Raw genomic sequence first — 24,638 nt, forward strand, 5'->3', positions numbered from 1 at the left:
AACTCTCCCCCCAACACCTCTATGTCTAGAAACCTGTAGGCAGCTTCACACCTTCTGGTTTGAGCCCTAGAGTGGTTCAGAAAATGGGTCATTTTAGCTTCCTCGAAATGCTGAGCAGTTTTCAAATCCCACTTCCAAACAGAAGTGGCTCCTCTTGTGCTATGAACTGGAGCAGGGCTTGGAGACTAACCACAGAGAGTTAAACCCAGCTCCTGAGGCCACGCAGAGCCATGCCAGGGCTGTTATTAGCTCAAAGCACTCCAGATTTCAGGCAGGAGGAGAAGGTAGGTTTGTATCTCTCACCTGAGACGGGGTCATGCTCCGGGAAGGCAGCCCGATGGGCGAGGCGCCCGGGAACTGAGGGTGCCCGAGCTGTGCCGCGGTGTGGTAATTCCTCATGTCACCGTACACAGACCGGTAGTCGTGAAAGGAGCTCCCCGCGGGGTGCATGATCTGTACCCCGTGTGGTACCACCACCGGCTGCGACAGGGGCAGTCCAGGCAGCTGGCTGCTGGAGGGGACGCTGAGGAGCCGGGGTTCGCTGTGGGGAGAATGCGCCATCTTCCCTTCCGAGGGTTTGGGTGTCTCCTTCCCAGGCTGTGGGGTTTTACTGACAGGGGGAGTCTTCACAGCCCCTTCGGGCGTTCGGGATTGTCTCGTCTCCGAGTGGTGCTCACCCACTGCAGCCATGTGTGGGTGCATGATCATCCTCACGTCCCGGGGCACGTTGTACTGGTCGAGCCTGATGCTCGTGGGGTGCATGCGGTAATCCGGCTGCATCACCAGCACGTCGGACTGGACAGGGGCTGGTCCTCGGCACACCGTGGTGTGGTGGTAGTGCATCTCCTCCTCAGGGGGATGTTGAGAGGACAGAGGAGGCATGACGATGTCTCGTATCGGAGCTGGCTGGGGCGTGCTGGATCGCTGGGTTTTGATCTCTATCTGGGGTTGCAGAGCAGCTCGGGGGGAGTGGAGCGCTTCAGGGCGGATGCCGTAAGGGATGCCAGAGAGAGGAGGGGTGTTCATCCTCACCTCGCCTTGGGACAGATGGCCCAGGGACACAGTCTGCGTTACGCTGTGAGGAGGCATGATAACAGATTGCTCGGGATGCATGCTGGATATGTACTGGGGAACAGGAATCCCCGGCGCCAGCATGACTGGGGTGCTGCTGGATAAAGCTGGGGATGAGGTACTGCCGGGATGACAAGCGCGGGGGAACGGCGACGGCGAGTGCCCGCTCGTGCGTGGCGAGTGCGGCTCCTGTTTGGTGACCCCCAGGTGGGAAATGGCCCGGTCCGTCGGGGTGCTGGGTCCCGAGCTGACGTGGTTTGCTTCCGAATGCATCTTCCCAGAGAGGGAAGGGTGGTGAGGACTAACTCCAGGACTCAAGTTGGAGGGTTGCAGAGTCTTGGTCTCCACTTTCAGAGCAGCTGGGTCAGACAGTTTTTTGTTCACCACCATCTGGTTATGGACGAGTACGGGTGGAGTGTTTACAGTCTGTGTGAGGACCTTCCCAGGCTGAGATGCTGGAGTCTGGACAGAAAGGTGGGACGAGTCGGACTTCTCCTGTTTAATGGAGGAGATGACGGGTGACGTGTTATAAGGTTGCGTTCCTAGTACCAAAGAAGAATGGGTGGAAACAGTCCCGTAGCCCGCTGAGGTCTGGGAGCCTTTCGGCGTCGGCTGAGATGGCGTGATGGGTTCCTGTTTAATCTGAGACTTGGACACAGACTGCTGAAACTCTATATCCACAGCGCTGGCTGGGGGGATCTGGCTGATCTTGGCACTGATCCGCTGAGGGCCTTCTGTCTTCTGCCCCGAGTAACTCAGAAGCACTACACCTTCCGAGGTGTTCACCCGCAGCCCTGGACTGGAGCCAGTCTCTACAGGCCTCTCCTCGATAATAGACATGGATCCCGGGTGAAACCTGCTGTTATCATTTGTGCTTGGCCTCTGCTTAAATTTCGGCGAGGGAGCGTTGACCAGACACGTCTGGGCTTGGGGAGCTTGCTTCACCAAGGTGATCCTGGGAGCCTCCTCCAGATCCACGCTGTGGGGCATCCTGCTTATAACAGAAGTGGCTTTGGGCGCAATCACGGTGCTTATCTTCTCCTTCTCACCAAACACGGGTGCCTCGGCCACCGGTGGGTCCAAGGCGTTGGTGATGGGAACTGCCGGCTTCTCCTCCGAAACCGGCTTTATGGCCTCGATGGCAGGGTGGAGAGGTGCCTCCTCCAGACAAGGAGCGCTCACCGGCTCAGCGTGCGTCGTCGTCACGTGCGTGGAGGTTATGCTCGTTGCCGAGACATACTTGGGCTCCATGAGGATCTTCCTCAAAGTGCTGGAGTTTGTGTCGATATCAGACGCCTTCGTGTCCGGCGGGAGAGCAGGCGGAGGTGTGGAACGGGCACGGGGCTCCTCGTGCCTCACCATCCACTCTGGGACCTTGGCAGCGCCGGAGTGAAGGGGGACGATGGTGGTGGGCACCGGGGTGGGCAGCTTGGCTGCTGCCACGGCCGAGGGGACTGCAGCCAGGGCGGCGTTTGGGGCGCTCGGTGGAGTGATGGGCACGTTCTCCATGGGCGACCGTATCTTGAACCCGCTCTGGCTGCCCTCCTCGAGGGGAACCGGTGGGGAGGCCAGGTCCAGAGGAGCTGGAGCTGGTGCTTTTGGAGACGTGCTGCTCTCAGCAACAGCTTCGTGTGCGGCCACAACGTCAGCAGCTGCAGCCTTGCCTGTGTCAGCAGCACTTGGATCCACGGACACCTGCGCCACGGGTTTTGTTTGCTTTTCCTCCTTGGAGACTTCTTCAGGTTTTGCCTTGACTTCACTGGTGGGGGGTGACTTGCTCTGCAGCCTCTCCGGCTCAAAGGCGTTGACTTCAGCAGCGTCCCCCTTTCTGCCCGTGCTCTTTTTGCGTCTCTGCCGCGTGGTTTTCTGACGGCCCTTTTCCTTCCGAGCAACTTCAGCCTCCTGCAAGGTCTCTGTCTCCTGTGCAGAGTTGGAGGATTCGCTGAAGCTGACTTCAGTCTCCTTGCTCTCTGCCTCTACCACGGATGGGGCAGAACTGGGAAGCGGCTGCACCGCAGGCTCCATGACAGCCTCAGTTTCTAGGATGTTATTCACTGCCTGATCCGTCTCGGGCTCCATCTCCTCCCGAGGCGACGGCAACACCAAGGGCTCGGTGGCGATTTCAGCTTCCGATTCAGCAGGATACGTCGGGGGTGCAGGAAAACTTTCTGTCTCCCCAGAGATATCATTGATGATGGAGCCGATGGCAGCTGCCAGCTCCGTTTCACTGGCCTGATGCGCAGGTTTATCTCCTTCCTCCTCCTGACGAACTTCAGGCACATCTGCTGGTGGCTCTTTGTAGGCAGCAATGGACGGAGGAGTTTCGGTGAGCTTTGCGATGTTCTCCACAGCCTGCTCGAGTTCAATCTGCTTTGCCAACTGGGCAGCTTCAGGGGACTGCTTGGGTTCTCGAACCACCTCCTTTTCCGTTTCTGGGAATGAATCTTCTACCTCATTCTTAGCAAAATGAGGTGGCAAGATGTCCTCCTTTGGGGGGCTCTTCATTTTGGCCGGTGACACCGCCACCGGCTCTGCCTCCTCCTCAGTTGGCCGCAAGGCGCCCTTGACTTCGTCCACGTTGAGGCGTATTTCCACATTTTTGAGACACACGGATGCTTTATCTACAACGGTTTTGGTATTTTTATACCTTCCCCTTTTGGATTTCGTAACCTTTTCTGGCACCGACTTCTTCTCAATGATCTCAACCGTGGGGATTTCTAGCTGGGTTTTCTCCACATCCAGTTCTTTCCTGTCACGTTTCTGCTCACTCGCTGCCGGCTCTTTCTCAGTCACTTTTGCTTTATTGCTGTTGTCACCAACGCTTGATTCCTGACTGCTTCTTTCAGCGGCATCTTCAGATTCAGCCGATGTATCAGCTTTTGGTTCATTCTTCCCTTTCTTCCCCTGTTGGCTGGCTGCAGCTGAGGAGTGACTGTGTGTTAGCTTCTGGGATCTAGGAGACCTCCAACCTTCCGCAGGCTTAGGAGCTTCCACAGCATCTTTAGTTTCAGCCTCCTCCACCTCTTGCTGAACTGGTTCTGCCTTTATTGGAGAGATGTCCTCCTCTGGCTTACGGCGGGTTTTTGGGGGTCTTCCCCTCCTCGGGGTTGTAGGAACAGTTGTCACTGTTTCCTGCGGTTCCTTCTCCCCTCTCTTCCTGGTGGATCGAGTGACCTCCACAGAGTCCTTCACCGGAGATGGGCCTTCATTGTCTCCTGTGGTAGCATAGACTGACCTCACGTTTCTGCGCCTAGTCCGGCCTATAGGCAAGCTTGGCTCCACGTTTTCTGGCTCTGCAGCAGAACTTGGGGATTTAGCAGCGTTCCTCGAAACCTTCTCGGCCTCCACTTTCAATTCAGAAAGCTTCTGCGTCTCCCCACGAGGCGAGCTCGACCTCTTGAGCTTTTCACGGTCAATCCTTTCGCTCTTCCTCGTGACAGGCTTCTCCAGGACATTAGCTGCAGCCGACTGCACAGGAGTCTTGGAGCGTTTACTCTTGTAGGACTTCTTATCTTTTACCACAACCGGAGTTTCGACTTCCATATCATTGTCAGAAACAAGTGGCAGGACCTCGGCAGCCACCTCCACCTTCTGACTCACACCAGCATCAGCGCTGGCAGAAGGTGGAGGATTTTCTTCTTTAGGTTCAGCAGCTTCATCGGACTTTGGAACCAGCTTGGGCGGAGGTGGAATTAACTGGGCAGCTTCAGGTTCTGGATCTACACTGTCTGCTTGGGAATATGAAGATCCAGGTGTAGGAGGCTTGGTATCCAAGTATGAAGGGTGCTCTGTTGCCACAGCATCTTCCTCCGGTGCCAGGGTTGTAGCAACAACTTCTTTGCTGGCTTCTACGACTGGCAGGGGTTCTGTTTGCTCGGGTGGTTCCATTTTGACAGGAGCAGCAAGTTCAGGGAAAGGTTTTTGTTCCTCTGCTGCAGAAGCAGGTTCGGAGGCTTTTTCTTCTTTCACAGAAGCTGTTTCCACCACTACCTTTTCATTCACTGCCTTCTCAGAAGCCACTGGTGCTGGTTCCTGTGGTAGGACAGTGACCGAAGAGGGACCGACCACTGAGGGAGTTTTATGTTCTGGTTCTTTACTATCAGGAACAGTCTCTGGTGTTTTTGGCCGGTTTTCTTTATCTTCCTGTTTTTCCACGTCTTTTGGTTTCTGATCTTTCTCCTTTTCTTTCTGCTGCATTCGTGTCAGTTCAATAAATCTACTGTGGAAGAGAACCACTGGCTCTTGCACCAGATCGGCCGCGCTGTTGGTCCCATCGGAGGAGGACTGTCTCCCGTACAATCTACCAGAGATGAAGTCAAAATCATCATCTTTTCTCTCGAGGTGCTGCAGGCGTTTGGAGTCCTGTTCAAAGATTGAACTATGCAAAAAACGAGAAGCAAACAGTTCCTGTCTCTCTTGTTCCTCCTCTTTATGATCTTCCTTCTTATCATCCAGTTTTCCACCTTCTGAATCAGTCCTGATTTTTTTCTTTTTCATATACCAAGATGGAATAGGTCTGGGAGCCGAGTCAACCTTCTCTTTGTCTTTATTGTTTCTAAAACTAGCAAATCTTGAATCCCAATCTAGAAAGGACCAGTTTTCTTCTCTGGAGGAAGAGAGAGATTTAGCTCTTTCAAGCAAGGCCTTGGTGTCTGGTGTGATTGTCTTGTCCAATGCAAAAGAGTAAAATTTGTTTCTTTCTAAAGAACTTGACAGTCTTTCCTCTCTTTCACGTAACTTCTCTTCTCTGTCCCTTAATAAAAAAGACAACCTGGAACTCTCTAACAAGGATGAGGCTTTTGGGGAATGGGGCTTATTTTCACCGTCGTCATCCGAATCTGAAGGCACCTCCCCTGGCTCCAGGTCTCGGACAGAGCGCTTGCGTATGCTGTCTCTCTTGACGATGCTGCTTGGAAAGCTGATATCGACTCTCCCAGGCTCCTGCTTCACTTGTGTTTCCCACCTACTCGAGTCATCTTCAGAACTCAGTACAGAGAGTTTTATTTTAGCCATTTCTGCCATCTGCTCCCTTCTGCTGGAATCATAAGGATTGAATTTCAGCGCGTCCTCCCTCACAGTCATGTTGGAATATGAAAGACCCTTTTCCTCTATTTTGGGTGACTCTTTGGTTTCCTTCAACGGCATTAGCCTCGGAGAATCGAGCGTGTCGTCATCTTCATGGAAAGGGAAGTGTCTGATACTAGGGGAACAGGATGTCCTCTCAGAGTCCTCACTCACCTGACGGGAACTTCTGTAGTTCCTCTCTCTTTTAGTGCTGATTTCAAAGTCAAACTGGTCAGTCTTTTTCCTTTTACTTGGTGGAGAGTCATCGGTGACGTCTTGCGGTGGTTTTCCCACCTCGTGGACCAAGCTCCGTCTTTCATATTCATCCACATCTTTCTTTGGACTGCCGAATTTCTCGGACTTGGCGATCTCCATTTCCAGCTGCTGTTTCAACCTGCGACTCTGCTCCATTTGTTTCCTGTAGCTTTGTGTGTGGTCAATGTCAATGCCGATTTTCTCCTCTGTATCAGCTGACTGAGGTTTCTCTTGGCCAAGTTTATGGTCAGGTGCGTCTTCAGGAAGACTGGAGTAATTTTTCCTTGTGTCCTCCCTCTCTGTTCCTTGGTCATCTAGTAGCTGTACCTGCTTATGCTGGGGTTTTACTGGGTTCAGTTTTTTAGCAGAGAGTTCCTGAACCTCTGCTGGTTCATCGGCTGCCTCCATGAGCCTCGCCTGCAGATCCAGGGTGGGACGCAAGCCAATCCCACCAACATTAAGAGTCTCCTGTATTTCTTTGGGACTGGTAACAGGAATAAGTCTTTCCAGTTTGAGTTTTTTAGATTCCCTTTTAAGCATCTCCTTCCTCAGGGGTTTTCTCTCCAATTCGCCCTCCCTTAACATGGTCGCTTCTCTAGACGAAGCCGTTGTGTCAAGCTGCTTCTTCAAAACCATGCGTGCATCTTCCTCATCTTGGCTACTTCTTTTTGCTTCCAGTTTTTGCCTGTCAGGCTTCGGATTCGCATCGGCAAAACGCCTTTTACGAGCCTCCAACTTGTCTAAATCCACTGCGTTGGCCCCCTCAGAAGTTTGCTCTGTCTTCAAGTGCTTTTTGGGTTTCAGTTTTCCCTCCTTATCCACCACTTCCACGTGACTGGCAAGAGCTTTCTCTTTCTGTACCTTGGTTCTGGCAGGTTCCAGTTTAGACTGATCAGACTTGGTTTGCTCAGCTTGAGATGTCTGTGTTTTCTGCTCAAGAAGTGGGGACTTCATAGTGTCGTTGTCAAGCTTTGCTCTCAGTTTCTCCAGAGCGGGCTGGTCAATAACCTTCCCTTCCTTTTCTTTTACTCGGGTCAACACGACGCAGGGCATTAGTTCCAGGCGGTTTTTAGCTGTTCCTTCTTTGTCACCTCTCTCTTTACTCTGTTTACTGTTACCCTTCAGTTTTTCAGGGCTGGGCTCTCTCTCATTCTCTTGATCCGTTTCGGAAGACTGAGAGCTGGGCGAATGGATTTTTGCTTTCCGTTTTTGCTTATCAGTCTTTTCCTTTTCCAGTTTTTCTGGCTTTTCCTTCCTCACCAGCCGTTTCTCCTTGTCCACCCTCTCCTGGTCGAACACTCGCTCCTTCTCCGCTTTCTCGTTTTTTGTGTAACGTTCCACACGGGCTTTGTCGAGTTTGTCGTATCGTGGAGGGGACAGAGAGCTGCAGCTGCCGCTGCGATCCGATGACCTACTGTAAATCCTCCTCTCCGAATCGCTCTGCAGCCGCTCCGACTGCGACGGGGACGCTCCGGGGCTCTGCGGGCGCCTGGAGTGCGTCGGGCTCTGGCTCCGTTCAATGGGTCTCCGTTCGTGGTCTCTGTCCCGATCGGATTCAAACCGTTCCCTCTCCCGCTCTCTCTCCCGTTGCCTGTAACTGTACTCCCTTATGTCCTGCTCGTAAGGATCGCCCCTGTAATCCCTGTACTCGCGCGGGTCGTCGTAGTAGCGTGGGTCATAGTAGTCTCCTTGGTAGGGATCCCACTCCGCGTAAAATTCTCGGCCTCGAGCTGGGTATTCTCGACGAGGATCTTCAGGATACGTCCCTGGAGTCCGAACAGTCTCGTAGTAAGTACGATCAGGGGCGTACTCGTAAGATCCTCTTCGCTCATCTCTGCTAAATATGAGAATAAACATGTTAGTTCTCCTCCTCAACTGTGTTCTTTGCTATGTAGTTTATGGCAGTTTCTTTGTATGGAGGCAACTGTACAGAGCTGCACGTGGAGGTCTGACAACAAACGAGTGTGAAGTGGATTAAGTAAGTGCTTTGTGAGCTTATCAACTCACTGCTGCATTTCTGCCAAATTCAAATATCGTGTTAAATTAAGGTAAAACCTGTGCCCCCATGTACAGCCCAGCATGGTGAAGACCATCCCCTCTTAAGAACCTGAAACCTACCTTTGAAAAATTGAGTCGAATCAAAATTCAAGGTTGGAAGCTCTCCATTACTAAGCAGTAAAGTGGCAATAAGGTTTCTTTAAAAATCCTAAACCCTGTAAGCAAGCATTTAATTCCAAAACCAGCTCTTTCTCTGCATGTGCCATGCTGACGTTGCCTATTTACAGTAAGACCAACTCAACAAAAATGAGCTCAGGTGAATTCACAGAAAGCACTCAGCAAAATAACTCAAGCAATTAATGTTATTACCTCAATACCTCCAACAGCAAAAATAAGCCATTTCTAACCCTGAACGTGCCTCTCTGGCAGAGGGATGGCAGCGAGCTGGTGCTCCACTTCTCCACCATTACAGAGGATTTTGCACACTCTGTTTCACACATGTTTACTTGCTTTCACAGTTTATGATTACATTAAAAGCTGACAGCTCTCAGGTGTTAAGAAAGGGACAAACTTAAAAAAGAATGCTAAGAAACAAACCATGGAAGACTAAAGCCTCATTCTGCAAGCCAAGTGGGATGTTGTGAAAGGCAGCTGTGAAGTTAAAAGGATTAATGACGGGGTTTGTTTAGGTTTTTGTGGGTTTCTTTCCCTTTGGGTCCCATTGAGACTGGCTACAATTACAACCTGAGAGAAGCTGGTTAGCGCAGATCATAGTGTCCCTGCAAGAGAGCACCACGTGCCAGGAGGAGCTCGGAAGAGGACCACCAGATGTGGAATGACAAGATCAAGTGCAGAGCTCGCTCCATCACCCCAGGATTCATTATTCCTAAGTATCTTGTAATGACTATGTGAGCATAATGACAGGAAAGGAAAACCAAGACTAACGTCTACCCAAGTACGACGTTGTTCCAGAGATCAGTGTTCTACCCAGAATTACTTCATAGCAGAGACAAGTCCAGCTGACCCTTGCGTGTTAGCAGACATCTGATAATGCACTTCTCTTTCCTGAATCTGGTGTAGCTCAGAGGAAATCATTACTGACTGCTTGCTGCTGCATCCCAACATCTGGCAAGGACCAGGTAACGCACACATTTATTTGCATTATGCAAATCCTGACTGCCAATTTCCAAATCCTTCTCACTTTTAAATCCAGCAATTTTGCATATAAGTTAGATCAATCTGTTTTGCTGAAAAAAACCCACTGAATTTATCTAGCTCACAGGTATAATCAGTGCCACAGAAGCATGGAATGGTTTTGGTTGGAAGAAACCTTAAAGCTCATCCAGTTCCAACCCCCTGCCACGGGCAGGGACACCTTCCACTAGAGCAGGTTGCTCCAAGCCCCTGTGTCCAACCTGGCCTTGAACACTGCCAGGGATGGGGCAGCCACAGCTTCTCTGGGAAAAGTCTGTGCCAGCGCCTCAGCACCCTCACAGGGAAGAGCTTCTGCCTAATGACTAATCTAAATCTACCCTCACGTCACGCTGGGCTTATTCATAGGTAAAGAACCCTAAGAACTAAGCCAGCCTCTGAAGGTAATAAAACACAGATGTTTTATTCAGCTGCTGGAGAAAAATGAAGCACAAAATGGGGAGTGCTGCTGTGCCAGGCTGCTCCCAGCCAGGGACTGCAGAAATAAGTGGCCTTGCAGGGGACACAACCCTTCGGCATGTGCAAAATTGCCAGACACCACCATGGCAGATGCTGCAGAAGGGCACCAGCACAGAACACGTCTGTCATGTCAAACAGCATAAAAAATAAATAGAAAAATAAGTGCAGCCTCACCTGTATGTTATTACTTTATCAAGTTAACAAATTAAACTGTTGAAAAGGGATAGGTGGAAGACCAAATTTCACTCTCTGCTCAACAGATGAGCAGCAGTAGTTTATCAGACTCTATGTACACTGTTCACATACACGTTGCTCTTGAGGGTACGTACAGGAAGATCAACTGTTCTTCACATTCCTGAGAAGTGATGAATGACTCACAACTGTGTCCTGGTGACCCATCACAGTTACTGGATGCTAAATATAGAGATCACAGACAGAGCCAAAACCTCCACCTCAGTACGAATTTCAGTACCCACTACAGTGCAGCTGTGTGATATCCTGCCTGCCTCTATCTGCGCCCTTGCAGTCTGACCACCTAGATTTGTTTAAAAGTATTGAAAAGGGTAGAAGATATTAAAAATATGCTAAAATCTTGTTAAATAAAACTTTAAAGAAAGTTTGATTGCACTTAAAGGCGATGCTGGAAAGGAAAAGACTGTAATGAAGATGTTGACACATGCCTTCTTTCTGCCAGCATTTCATAAAAGTCTCTGATATCTTGACCCGTTTTCTCCATGGAATGATAAAATGCCAACTGACTTTCTCGATTTGCAAAGTCCACCTGAAAAATAAAGGGTAAATCATGTTCAGTGAGAGAAACATCCCATTTTGGACAACATTTCACTGCCTGAAGGTGGGAGCAGAACTGGGAAGTGGGCTAATATTTAACAAAACCCATGTCAAACGCTCCTCGGGAGTGGCCCTGCCCATCCCCACGAGTAAAGACCTTCCTCTCCCAACTCAGTGGAGGTGTGGGGAGCTTTGGAACTACCTCCTTACTGGGGTATGTTGTTGTAGCTGCCACACCAGAAGCTTCTGTGCAGTAAACCAGCAGGAGAATACACATTATTATTGTGGTATTGACGTTTTCAATACTACGACTCCAATTACAGTTCCAAAGTCCTTGTTATTGTGGTATTGACGTTTTTAATACTACGCTTCAAATTACAGGTCCAAAGTCCCTTTTATCTCAAGGTAGCACTACAGCAGGTCAGCACTGACCTATTTCAGGCTCCATGCTATTTGCCCAGGGTTATAGAGCAAGGCAAGAGCAGGGATGGGAAAGGAACCAAACCTCCTGAACTGCAGCTCCCTGTTCTAGCTACTCAGAGTTGATGTTTTCTAGCCAAGGGTGACAATATTAAGAAGCTAACAGCACAGCTGATGCAAAACATTCAGGATTAGAATGAATTTAGCAATGTGTATGCCACATAATGCAATATTTTTAACATTCAGGCTCCTTTGTTTTAAATCAGCCTAGACTCTGTGTTACCACAGCAGTGGAGCACAGGCATACGTGCTTTAAGGGTGTTGCTTATTCCAAAGTCACTAAGTAGCAAGACCCACAAACACAGGATGTGAAACTTCTGAACGACCACACGTTTTATTGCATATAAAGGCTCCTCATACTCAACCACCACGCTTAGAAGCTACAGTATATCCAACTCCTAGCCCCAGGGGGTGTGAGGCTGCGAGGTTAATACACCAGATGAGAGACCATGCTTGAAATCACTCTTTAGGAGAGAAGAAAGGAGGAGGAGGAAGATAATTCAGAGGGCTGGCTGACACCTCATGTCCCCAGTTAGCGGAACTCATGGGACAGTCATAACAGGTATTACCACAGTCACCCAAATCCAAGACATCCCTGTAAATATGAAATGCTGCTCCAGGAAAAAGTACTTTCTACCTATTTTTTTAAATAGTGTTTTTAATTATTACTGTTTTCAATCTGTTACAAAGAAGGAGCTGCCATCACAAGAGCAGGCTGCATGCTCGGGTTGTGTACCTATAATGGGCATGCAAGCCACCATGGGTCACCTTAGCCAGGTCAAGAGGCTGGACATCAGCATGGAGCAGTTGAAACTGGAGCAACTTACCCCCTCCAATTCCACTTTTCTAATATGAAAATGGACAAAAGTTTGCCTTGGATTGGGGTAAATGTGGTAGCAACACGGACACCAACACTCAGGAGCTCAGAGAGACAAGTTCAGTGAAACAAACGGCAGAATACTGGAGAAGGCTTTACGTAAGTAACAGTTCAAGATCCCTGACATCTTGATAAGCCGAGTATAAAAAATAATTTAAGCCTTTGATGCCTGGGACATGCGTCCCACTAAGTATTCCTGTTGTCTGGCAGTCTGCAAATGCCAGCGTTTAAGGGGGAAGGCCTAAAATGCAATTTGTTTCTCTCTTTTTTGTTTGGTTTGGGTTTGTTTTGGAGGTCATTCTGCACACCTTAATTTTATTCCCACCGATTTTCCTCCCCTTGGTCTCTTTTACAGCTGCTTGTGCATATTCAATCTCATTGTAGAGAACCAGGGCCATGCCTTTTAAGCGGTCAAACACCACCTGTAAAAAACAAAAAAACAAAACAAAAACCAAATAAGAGCCTCATCCACAGGACTTAATGTCAGTCCCAACAAAATCCTAAGTCATGAGGATACCAGTAAGGAGATAATTTTTTTAGCAAGGTAAATTTTTCCAGGCTTTTCTGATGAGGCATATTGTAATGAAGAGACAATAAAAGGACACGGGACTGCTTTGAATTGTGGATATTGTGGCTTGAGGTATATTATGCCTTTATTTTGTTTTTCTGTATTTTACTTGTAACTTTTCTCCTTTGGTGACTGAGTTTTGTAGTTTCACTTTGTTTATCTTTAGGTTTTTAAAAAAATTTCCAATGTGTTTTAGGGGGGAAAAAAGGTAAAAGGAACATTTAATCCCAAAATGGAAACAGTTTTTGTTATCAGTCTGCAGTACCACTCGTCAGTTGCCCAAATTTCCAAATATTAGCTTCCTTTACCAACATCAACTTGTCATTCAAGCAACAACAGCTACAATCAAGAATGTCAAAACTGCAAGAGAAACCCACAAAAATCCTTTCAGGAGGCAAGACCCTGATCCTGTGAAGATTTATGCACGTTGCTTGGCTTTAAGCACATTAATGTCCAACAGATACACACGGGACAGGTCATGTGCTGAAGTTTAAGCACGTGTGTAAATCAGTGGCACCAACCCACAGCGGGGCAGGTAACACACTCCCACTGCATGATATGGGCAGGGGGCACCATCCTTGGCTTTCTCTCTTCTTGCAGGTACTCTTGTCAGTGGGACTATCCCAACTGCTTTCAAGAAGTCATTTTTTGGCCTGATGAGGGGAAAAAAAAGGTCTTTATGTCTAATTATATCATTAGCATGAGTGTAACTATGGAATTCAACTGTTCCTCCTTCTGAAGCAATTTTGTTGGGGAGAGACTGTACTGCACAAGAGCAACAAATGGTTTCCAATACTTGCTATCTCGGCTCATTCAAAATCCTTTTGGTTGTTATTTTCCAAACACCAGAAGCAGCTGCTCCACGTGTTGGATCAACCCGATGCAAAGCTGCAGAGCCCCAAGAGCCAAATTGCACCCCAGAGAGAATTGCTCTACCTGAGCTATAAAGCCCTGGACAGCCGGGGTTGAAAGGACAGGATGGGAAGAAAGGAAGACAGTAACAACTTCAAACCAAACGCCAAAGCCTCCCACCTACCTTCACCACAGGCCCGTATCGGCAGAAATGTCGGGTTAAATACTGATCTGTGACGTTTGTAGAAAGCCCATCTAACCACACGCAGTTTGTAGGCATGCTCTTCCCAAACCCCAGCTGAACACAAAAGGGCAAAACTTCCATCAGTACAATTCACAAGAGTTAAAGTGACTGAACAGAACACACCTAATTATGTGCAGAAAACTAAAGGCATTTGTATGGGTTTTCTAAAATTAGCATCTCGTGCAGGTGCAAGACAAAAATCAAATGGCAATTAATGAAAATAACTGTGCATGCTTAAACAAATACAGTGTTTGACAACATTCTGTTCTTATGCAATTTGAATGTATCTGCAAAGTGACAGGTTGACAGCTCCGGGGACCGACAGCCTCTGTTCATTGTTGGTACCGGAGCAGCTTCCCAGTACAACCTCGCCAGACACGGACCTTCAAGGCCAGGGAATGTCAGTCTCCAAAGTCTACTCAATCCTGGGCTCCTTGCTGAGGCAGCCAACAAAAATGTTGATTAATCCCAATTATGGTGGTGGTTGAAAGCATCACGCTCTGATCTGACCTGCTCATTAAAAACCATCTTATTTCCATAGACTATGCTGCATAGGGAAACTATTATCCTGTGATGCTGTAAAGGAAAGGAACAAGAAGGATACAGCCCACGGGAGGATTTCTTTACCTTGAGCCGGTTATTTCCAAGATATTCCCCATCCATCTTCTTAATGGCTTTACACACACTTGCAATATCACAGTACTGCAGGAATGCATACTGAGGAACACCATTCACTTTCTTAATGTCGATATCCTGGGGAAAAAAACACAAAACAGAACAATTGACAGTCAGCAAAAGGACATTCCACAGTGTCGGTCAGATCTAAGTGGACTTTTTCTAGAGACACATGGCACAGCAAGCACTCTTTAATTAATATTTTCTTCAGAGAGAGGATTTAAACAATAGTAGACAGTTAAAACTTCACTGTTCTGCTCCGTCTCATTCAATGTCAAACTCAAATCCTTACTGAGCCAGGGAAAGCCCTTCGTAAGGCAGATTTAAATCCAACCCTGTAGAAGTTAAGCCTGACCTGATCAACAAACAGCAGCTTTATTTTGTTAATATTATGTCAACACGAGACAACTCAGAATCAAAGAAATACAGATTAATCTTCGCTCGTAAAGGCTCAAAACAACCTGCTCCGATCCTCATTCGTGAGCCAAAAGGCAAGTGGGGTTCCTTTGCCAAATAAACATGATCCATCCTGTTCCTAGAAACAGAAAGTGGTGCTGGGCTCCTATCCTGAACCAATGTGGCCGTGGCACTGACACAGCAAAGGCAGAGAAGATCCTCAGCTTCCATCGGTGCTGGTATTTGATCCCCAGCCACCACACGCGCATCCAGAAGGAAGTGCAGTCACGAGGGAGCTACCAAAGCCTAATAAAGGCTGATCTGAATCGATTTAAAACCCCAGCAAGCTTGGAGCTGACATTTGGTTAACATTCAAGCTCAGCACTAGTACTGGCAAATGTACTGAAAGCATCGGAACAAACTCATGATATTATGATTCATTCTGAGCTGAAAATAGAAGGTGGAGTGTTCCGTTTTATTTGTTTAAAGAGCACAAGCTTCCTTTGTGAGCTCCATGCCAAGGCCAGCACATGGATTGAAACACAAACGTTCCCAACATCCAGGACAGACTAATTTCATGGTTAATAAATTTAGGGACAAGGCAGCAGTTTGATATGGTCTCACCCAAGAGCACTTTATCTGGGAGAACAGAAGTAAACAGGGAGATTTACACATCTATTCAGACTTCTACAGCCCTGGCCTAATGATTTAAGTGGAATTCTAGTAGAGGACTAAATTTCCAAGTGTCTGAAGTAGCACAATCACAACCATGGCAAATTATACCTGACCACTCACCCTGGGCAAGCAAGTCCTTCTGACAGGCACATAAAATGTCATCACTTTGCTCCTCAGCCATCGGAAGGGTTGTAAAGCTGGTGCCTTCTGCACCTGAGCTTGCAAGTTCTGATGGAAACTGCTCGAGGCAGCACTGCCGCCCAGTTCTGAGCATCAATAATGCTGTCAGGACACGGTGTTTCTCAGAAAAGCCAATTTACAAGACAGGGCACTACTCCTGATAAGTATCTTTATCAGGAGAGAGTTTCTGGTTTAACATTAGAAAGGTTTTAAGCTGCAAACACCGTGTGGATTCATAAATCAGTGCTGGTGTTGAGGATGCAGCAGAGGCTCGATGCACAAGAGCTGCCAGACATCAGAAAAGGTAAATCCTGTGTTTGTCCACATCATATGAGGAAGCACACCCCCCCTTTGTGAGGGGAAGTATGTACGTGAGACTGATACCTCAATGGTTACAGAAGTATTTCAGAGCAGAGGAAGGCACAGAATGTTCATAAGCAGCCACAGCTACCAGTGAGCACATCAACTATTGGTGCTGAGGCCTGGATCCAATTAAACTGACTGTGGGTAGCTGCTGCACGTCTCTGGAAAATTCCTCTTCAATGCAACATTGGTATGACTTGATAGAAAGTGAGAAGGAGGAGAAGGAGGAGAAGAAGAAAGGGGTGACTGCTTCTCTCATTCAGATAGGCCTGCTCAGCAGAAACTCCAAATCCCACACATGTCATCACTAATCCATCCACCCTGTGCCTCTTCTGTCCTGCTGTTGGGACACAGACTGTGACAGCTCATAGCTGCTTCCACATGCAGCAACTAAACCCTCTGTTTCAGAGCTCAGCAGGAAACTTAAGACTTCAGAGTTGAAGTGATTCAAAGTGAAAATGACACCAGGTGTATTTTCACCCCAACTACCTCACTGGGCTTTTCTACAAACACTGAGCTAGCAGAAGACACGTGTCTTGTGAATGCTCCCAGGATTAAGTTATCCCCTCAACATGTGTGCTAAGATTTCACTCTAAACGCAAAGAAAAGCTTCCAGGTGTATTCCAGCAAGATGAACAACTCAGATCACCATATAAAAACTGATTTCCCTGTCGCTGACACTCAGATTTACCACTGTCTGGAGCATTTTACAGGTGTGCATGGGCAGAGCAAGCAATGCCCTGCAGAGCACAGAGGACTCACATACCACTATCCCACCGAAGCGCTGGAAGATGTTGCGGAGGTCGTGGTAGGTGGTTGTTTTCTCCAGGTTGCCGATGAAGAGGGTTCTCGTTGCTTTCGGGTGAAACTCATCTATCCTCTCATCCAAAGGACGAAATTCATTCTCACTTTCTGTTTCTAGAAGCAAAAGAGAGCAAGAAATTTGTAATGCAGGGAGAGGTTTTTCACGTGGGTTTGGTTCACTCTGACAGAACCACGCAGTAACTACCCTGTGAATTGTTATTTATGTGCAATGTGAAACCTCTGCATCACACCACTGGGGAGTGCTGAGGAATTTGAGCACCCTGGGGCGAGAGGTGGCTGCATTCTCCAACTGCTTCCCCAGAAATTCACTCTTTTAACAAGTATTAATGCTGGAATGCGTGAATTCAAATAAGGCCTCACTGTACTTGGGGAACAGCACATGGAAGAAGTTTGTTTTCACAGATCAATTTTTAAACAAGCAGTTGAAGGACAGACTGAAAACTTCACCACATGCTCAGTGCTGGAGTGTTCACTGGTTGGTTTTTTGGGCTATGCTGCCTTGGCCTCAAAACTGCAGCCATCATTAGCTGGTTTAATTAAAAGCAGAACAAAACAAGCCTGTGAGGACTCAGTGCTGTGCTTACACCACCCACTGGCTTCTGCTCTACTGACACATGGAAGATGAAGTTGTCTCTTCCAGCAGATCCCACTATTTGAGAGGATGGCAGGTTTCCTTCTCTGAGGTTTAAGACTGGAACTCTCTCCCTGTTTGACCCAAGGGCAGCCACTCCTCTTGCTCTGGTTTTGGTGTATTTCCCAGTTTCTTTAAAATATGTTTCTGCTGCCTCTTTACAACAGCCCATGAATGAGCCCAGAGCAGCCACGAGCCCAGTGCAAGCAGGGCACGGACATTACCTGGTCCTATCCAGGCTGTGACTTCGATCTGCATGCCAAAGAAAAGTTTTCCTTTCGAGGCATTTAGTGCTTTTTCCTGGTCCTCCTGCTGCCGGAAGAACACCAGTCCATACCGCTCCTCAGAAGCCCCATGAATCTGCACCGACGTCACCTTTCCATACTTCTTGAATTCATGGAAAAGTCCATCTTTAAGGCTTGTATCTAAACCAACAAATAAACAAACATAGTTTTTACCAACTTAGCAGCACCACAGATGACGTGAAGAAATCTGATCTTCCTTCTGAAATGGGACTTCACCCGGTTTAACCTGAACTTCGGTGTTCACAGAAGTGCCTTTGTAATTTTAGATACTCATTCTGCCAACGTCAAAAGCTTCTGGTTGATCTCTCTCTCTGCCTCCATTTTTAAACCTAAGAAACCACAGACACAAGGTTTTACATCTCTGAAGCTTGCAGTGTATGGCTATTACTTCTAAGAGACACCCAATTCAAGACGAAGAAAAACTAAACAACATTACTTCATGAATAATCCCACACGGATACTGCGTACAGCAGTATTCCAACGCTGGGATGAGGCACCTGGACTGGAGATGGAACCTCTACAGCATTCAGCTCAGTCAGCTCAGAAAGGTAACCAAGCAGACTGATCAGATTTTGCAAAGTCTGACTCACAGCCACACAACCTGCCTGGGATCTGCAGGGCACTGACCTCGGCGTCGTGCCACTTGAATGAGTAAGATAGAAATAAAAGTCTATAGAAAGAATATTAACACTGTGGGGTCTGCTGCTCACAAAGTTCATGTGTATTATTTTAATTCAGCCAGTGGCCTCCACATGAATTATGTGACAAATGCTTTACGAGTGACCTCATGCTGGTTATTTACATGGGATCTCTCCTACATCCAGCACAGGGAGCACAGAGTGACCATGTGCACTCCTCAGCAAGTGGTTTATTGCATTATTTACCATTCAGTGCCATTATGAGTATACTCCTGGGGGTTTAGGGCACTCAACACTGACAGAAAACCCTGAAGTTTTTAAAAGTATAACTGAAAGAAGAAGAATAAATGTTCATAAATAATTAAAACAGAAACTGAGGTGGGGGGAGGATAAACGGTCTAAGTGAAAAATTTGAGTGCTTCAGGTTTTTCCCTGGGGAAATCCAGAGCAACAGTTCCAGCAGCTGGAAGGGCTCAAGCACAGGGACTGGAGCTGGAACCTGCAGGATTCCTTCCCACAGATGGCCACTAATTAAGCAATTTTCCCACTGTCACACAAGCAGAGAGAGAATCCCAACAGTCAAAGACACACGGTCAAGGTTATTTAACCTGTCCCTACCCCACTCCCTATTTCTTTCCCCCCCCGACTTCACTTTCCCGAATGCATTTACCTGTTGAGCGCACTGGAAGATTTTGCACCTTGATCCCAAAGCTTTTCCGGGGTTCATCTTTCTCCAGCGACGGAAGCAGCTGGGCTGCGGGTGCTGGGACTGCTGTGGACTGCACCGACCGTGCCGGGGACTCGTCGCTGGAGCTGCTGCTGGAGTCGCTGCTGTGGAGGGCACGAAGGGAGCGGCGTGAGTGCGCGGAGGCACAAAGCGCCCGCAGGACACGGCGCCTCTGCTTAAAGAGCTTTTGCTCGCCCAAAGACCTTCCTCCCTCCTTTGCCTGCCGGAGAGAATCCCGTTTCCATAACACAGCCTGGTTATACAGAGGAATTTAGAGTCATTCCACAAATATTCTCCTACCGAGCCCTCAGAGGAGGCGCAGGGAAGCGGTGTATGGGTAAAATGTCAGATAGATCCTGTTACGCGCCGTGACAATGGTGGAGATTTAATTAAGTGTAACACAATGTTGTATCAGCTTAGGAGCTGTGTTGGAAGGCTGGAGAGATACAGAGAGGGTACACACAGGTCTGATGAAGCCCAAAAATCCCTCCCAGTGCTCTCATGTGTAAAGGAAGAAATAGCATCGTGCTGTCAGGCGCCGCTGTCAATCCAAGAGTTGACCCCGGAGCTCTCCTCGTCGCCTCCTGCGTATCTTTAAGGAAAGATCTGTACTTCTGATACAAAAACCTCGTGTGAGAAAACCGTGGCAAGTTTTTGGGTCAACCATAGAATCCCAGACTGATTTGGGTTGGAAAGAACCTTAAGATCATCCAGTTCCAACCCCCCACCATAGGATAACCTGGGCAGATGAATATGAACCAGCCAACACTATCTGCAGGCTTAGCCACAGCGTTCAACTCTGGGGTATGAAGAATTCAGACCCAAGAACATCTTTTATAAACAATAATTACAGCAGAAGAGGATTTGCATGTTAGATCATACAGGAATCAATCTATTCCACCGACTCTCGACGCTGCAGATCATTAGACGCTTCGCAGGAGAGCAAAGAAATACAGAGAATGATGTTATTAGAGCTTGCCCAGTGGGGACACGTCATCCTCCTTCAGTGGCTGATTCCTTCCCCGAGGCACGAGGGCTCATAACATGGCTAAAAATAATTGTGTCTGACATAACCCTGGAGACTCTCCTCCTCCATCACACGAGCAGCCTTCTAAAACATTCTGCTGGAATTTGAACTCGGAGCCTGGCGGGGGGAGAGCTGCCACGTACAAAAATAACCCCTGCACTTGTACATTGCTGCTTGCCATTGGCTTTCTGTGTTCCTCTCCACATCGTATCAGGAAAAGGAAACATCAGTTTATCTTATCTCCATTATATCATGGGTTTCTTACCCTCTTTACGTTAAACCACGTCACCTGTCCTTTTCTCAGGAAAAACATTTCAGGCTTCTAATCATTCTCCTGACTTGATTTTGTGACCTCTCTTCTACTACACCCCCTTTTTATGGGGGTGCAGTTTAGGGCAGCAGCCACAGAATCGTTTTTCTTCAAGCATTCCAGAAAACTGTGGTTTTTCCCTGAACATCTTGGTGCAATGAGCACTGTGGCACATTACGAAAAGCCCCTGGGCTCCGTCTCCATTATATTTGGATGCGCAGAAGAGAAGGGAATCTCTGTCCCAAAATACTTACAAACAATTGAAGGAGGATGTAAAACCACACCAGACCAAAACAAAACAGGTCAAGAACCACAAAAGTAATAATAAACATGAGAACCTCTCCTCCCATCTCACCCTCTCATTACAACCCTCCCATCCAGTTGACATCGAGCCGCTTCACACGTTGGTGCCTTTCCCACACACTCTCCTCCTACTCCTCCATCCCCAGAGGAGGAAGTTCAGCGTCGCTGGGGGAGAGGAGAGAAAACAAAGCTGAGCCAGAGGAGGAGTGAAAAACTGAGCCCTTCCTCCTGCCCTCCTCTTCCGAGCGGGCCCTGCTCCGTGCTCACCAAGGGGTGGCCACCCCGCAACACCCATCCTGTTATTTCACATGGAATCACATTTATCAAATCAATCTATAGACCCTTTTGTTACTCAGCTCTGAATTTCCTACCAGGATGCCCATTCCCAGCCACGTTTTCCTTCTGAATTCATAAACTGCCTTTATTTCTGCCTCACCTGCGTTTGTGCAACCTGATTCTGTGCCTCTTTGTTAATTAAATTGCTAAAAGAGAAGGATGCTGCAATTCACTCTTCATTTTTGGCCACGGAGCTGCTGAAAGGGCTGGAGCAGCTCTGCTCTGGAGCCAGGCTGAGAGAGCTGGGCTGGGGCAGCCTGGAGAAGAGAAGGCTCCTCAAGGGGAGACCTTAGAGCAGCTCCAGGGCCTAAAGGGGCTCCAGGAAACCTGGAGAGGGGCTTTGGACAAGGGCCTGTAGGGACAGGCCAAGGGGAATGGCTTTAACCTGCCAGAGGGGAGATTGAGATGAGCTCTGAGGCAGAAGCTCTTCCCTGTGAGGGTGCTGAGGCGCTGGCACAGACTTTTCCCAGAGAAGCTGTGGCTGCCCCATCCCTGGCAGTGTTCAAGGCCAGGTTGGACACAGGGGCTTGGAGCAACGCGCTCTAGTGGAAGGTGTCCCTGCCCGTGGCAGGGGTTGGACCTGGAGGAGCTTTAAGGTCCCTTCACAAACCACTTCATTAACTCATGATTTATCCCATTCCTTCTGTCTCCCACCTTTCTGCTAACTCTGGCACTGCTGGATCCCCTCAAGTCCTCGTTAATGGAAGTTCTTGTCTACAGCATTTTGGGAAAGGACAAACCCAGCCCCACATGAGCAGCTCCTCAGCAGTCTCAAGGGGCAACACCAGCAATCGCCTGCTGCTATGAAACAGACTGGCAAAGAATAGAAAAACTTCTTTGAATACACAAATACAGTCAGAGAATGTGTGTGTGGAGAATCTGAAAATAATTCCCAAGTGGAGCGTGGTGCCACATGGTTCACATTGCCCTGGGGAAGGCTGAAGAAAGAATTTAGGGCTGCAGCAAGCCTCTTGCCCTGTGTGTATTTTTACTTTCCCTTCTCACATCTTGATGCTCAGGATCATGATCAACAATGTCCTTCCTAAAGCATTTTAAATGTTAGACTTTGCTAAGATTGGATCTTTTAAGAGGCAGCACTGAATTTCTATTTAAGCAGTGCTTTAAAATGGAACAGGCTATTTTTAGTTGTTTTGGTTTTGTGTTGGCTTTTTATTTAATGAGGATGTTTAAAATATGGAACATGCTGTTAAAATCACAGCATTCCAGTGGGAAATAAAGATACTCTCCAGGTACCACCCTCAGCCATGAAACAGCAGCATAACAGGGTGGTAAATTCTACAAGAGTCTGAATTCCACACGGCTCTGGGAAACAAGGATCACGCTGAGAATTCCACTTGCCCAGGGAGTTTTGGGGATACGTGTCCCTAAGCAAATCCAGACTTCCTGTGACATTCCAGAAAGAAAAATAAATAAATAAATAAATCCTTATTTCCTGACTCTGTTTTTAGAAAGGGAAAAAATACGTTAACAAGAACAATTCCCCTTTCTTTAGGAAAAGCCTCATCGCTTTTCCAATTGAAGAAATGTGGATATAATAACTCAAAAGTCAGTCAAAGGTTTTATGTTGTGTGAATAGGAGAATGATGGAAGAGTTAATTATAGCTGCTGTGTCATGCAGTTAGAGCACACAGCAGAGGCAAAGCAAAGCATCTGACAGGGAATTCTGTGTAGTCTCAAGCAGAAAAACAGAACTCTCTTTCAACTACCCCAGCTTTAAAAATACACAAGACTGAAGCATGGAAGCTGCATGAGGGTATGTTCCCAGAATATTAAAATGAGAATATGGCTTTGCTTTTCCTTGGGAGTAATTGTGAAAGCAACTGTCCGCTGCCAACTCACAGAAAACAAGTTATTAAAAATTCCTCTAGCAAAAGTTAGTTCCTAAGGCTTTTGGGAAAAACAAGCTGGGGAAATGTGAAGGTGGGAATGTAACAGATGGGTTAAACCAGCAGCTCTGATAATCTACTTCTTGAGAGTACTGGAAGTGATCAATAGGGCTTGGAGCAGGCCAAAAGAAAATGCCTCTAACTTCATTTTGCACTTCTAGCAGTACTCAACCCGGGGTGATGTGTTCCAGAAGCAAAGCATGCTCTGGCACCCGGCCTTTTCCCAACACGGGAGAACCTGCTCTTCAACATCCCTGTAAACTCAGCGCAGCAGAATGCCAGCACGCGGGAAGCTCATCTCCGGAGCTGTCACAACACAGCGCTGCGCAGGGAGGGAGCCGGGCTGGGACTCTGCTGCTGAACACGGCGGGCTCAGGCTGGAGCTGCCTCCTCGGTGCCTCGCAGACTGTTCCTGGTGACATGTGCCTGTGTATGAGGAACAGCAGCATCTAACAGGAGGGATCTCAGAAGCTCTTTGGTGCAGCGCAGACAGCTTCTAAAATCAGTTTCACTCCAGCTTTTATCATGGCACCACTGCGATGCAGAATAGAGGTTTTTGACTGTATTGTCAGCAAAATCAGATGGAAACCCTGAGCCATAGACGCGACTGTTCCTACTTTAATAAGGAGGTGGACATGAAATCCTTTGCTTACACATGCACTTTACTACAAGTGTAGTTTACAAGCCCTTTTAAAATACTAATCTGCCTTCCATAATTGCTTACAAGTATATAAAGATGTGTGTGTTCTTACTCACAGTGTTTATCTATGTATCTATTCCCTATTAATCAAGATAAAATCTATCTGTAATCTTTAATTTTTTTGGGCTGAATCCCAAAGATTTAACATGTAACAATCCAGTGATGTTGTTCGAATCACAAAAATGAACCCCAAATAGCAGAGAATCACAGAATCCCAGTCTGGTTTGTGTTGGAAGGGACCTTAAAGCTCCTCCAGTTCCAACCCCTGCCACGGGCAGGGACACCTTCCACTAGAGCAGGTTGCTCCAAGCCCCTGTGTCCAACCTGGCCTTGAACACTGCCAGGGATGGGGCAGCCACAGCTTCTCTGGGAAAAGTCTGTGCCAGCACCTCAGCACCCTCACAGGGAAGAACTTCTGCCTAAGAGCTCATCTAAGCATTCCCTCTATCTAAATCTACCAACATCTACCATCTACCCAAATTAAATCTACCAAACACACCAGATTTCAATAGGGCGCATCTCATTTAGCACACAGAATTTTCCTTTTCTCACTTCTAAGTGCAAAGACGACATTTCCAATCCTGGTGCACGCGTCCTGTATAACCAGTCCTTGTTCCCACAGAAAAATCTCAGCTTTAAGTAATTGCCTTTTGCAGTTCTAGTAACTAACTAGGAAGTTACACTGCGTTTATGTGTGAGAAACCGAGAGAGCCTGAGCCAAGGACACAAAGTGAGCGGTTCTCTTTGTTCCCCAGCAGAAAGGAGATAAAA

General features: G+C 47.7%; 1 protein-coding gene across 8 annotated transcripts in view; it reads right to left on the reverse strand.

Moving 5' to 3' along the window:
• The window catches only part of SPEN (spen family transcriptional repressor), a 67,405-nt gene that overhangs the window by 3,507 nt on the left and 39,260 nt on the right, over nt 1-24,638 (reverse strand). For 3 of the 8 annotated variants that reach the window (XM_030507891.1, XM_030507895.1, XM_030507896.1), the window contains 8 exons: nt 19,228-19,388; nt 17,839-18,039; nt 16,925-17,076; nt 14,497-14,622; nt 13,810-13,923; nt 12,514-12,627; nt 10,740-10,840; nt 304-8,227 (listed from right to left, as the gene is read on the reverse strand). In XM_030507891.1, the coding sequence (XP_030363751.1) occupies nt 304-8,227; nt 10,740-10,840; nt 12,514-12,627; nt 13,810-13,923; nt 14,497-14,622; nt 16,925-17,076; nt 17,839-18,039; nt 19,228-19,388 (8,893 nt within the window). The remainder of the gene's footprint in view (nt 1-303; nt 8,228-10,739; nt 10,841-12,513; nt 12,628-13,809; nt 13,924-14,496; nt 14,623-16,924; nt 17,077-17,838; nt 18,040-19,227; nt 19,389-24,638) is intronic. The other 5 variants (XM_030507894.1, XM_030507898.1, XM_030507893.1 and 2 more) reach the window with 3 other exon arrangements.

Source organism: Strigops habroptila, chromosome 16 (assembly GCF_004027225.2).
Source record: "Strigops habroptila isolate Jane chromosome 16, bStrHab1.2.pri, whole genome shotgun sequence".
NCBI lineage: Eukaryota > Metazoa > Chordata > Aves > Psittaciformes > Psittacidae > Strigops > Strigops habroptila.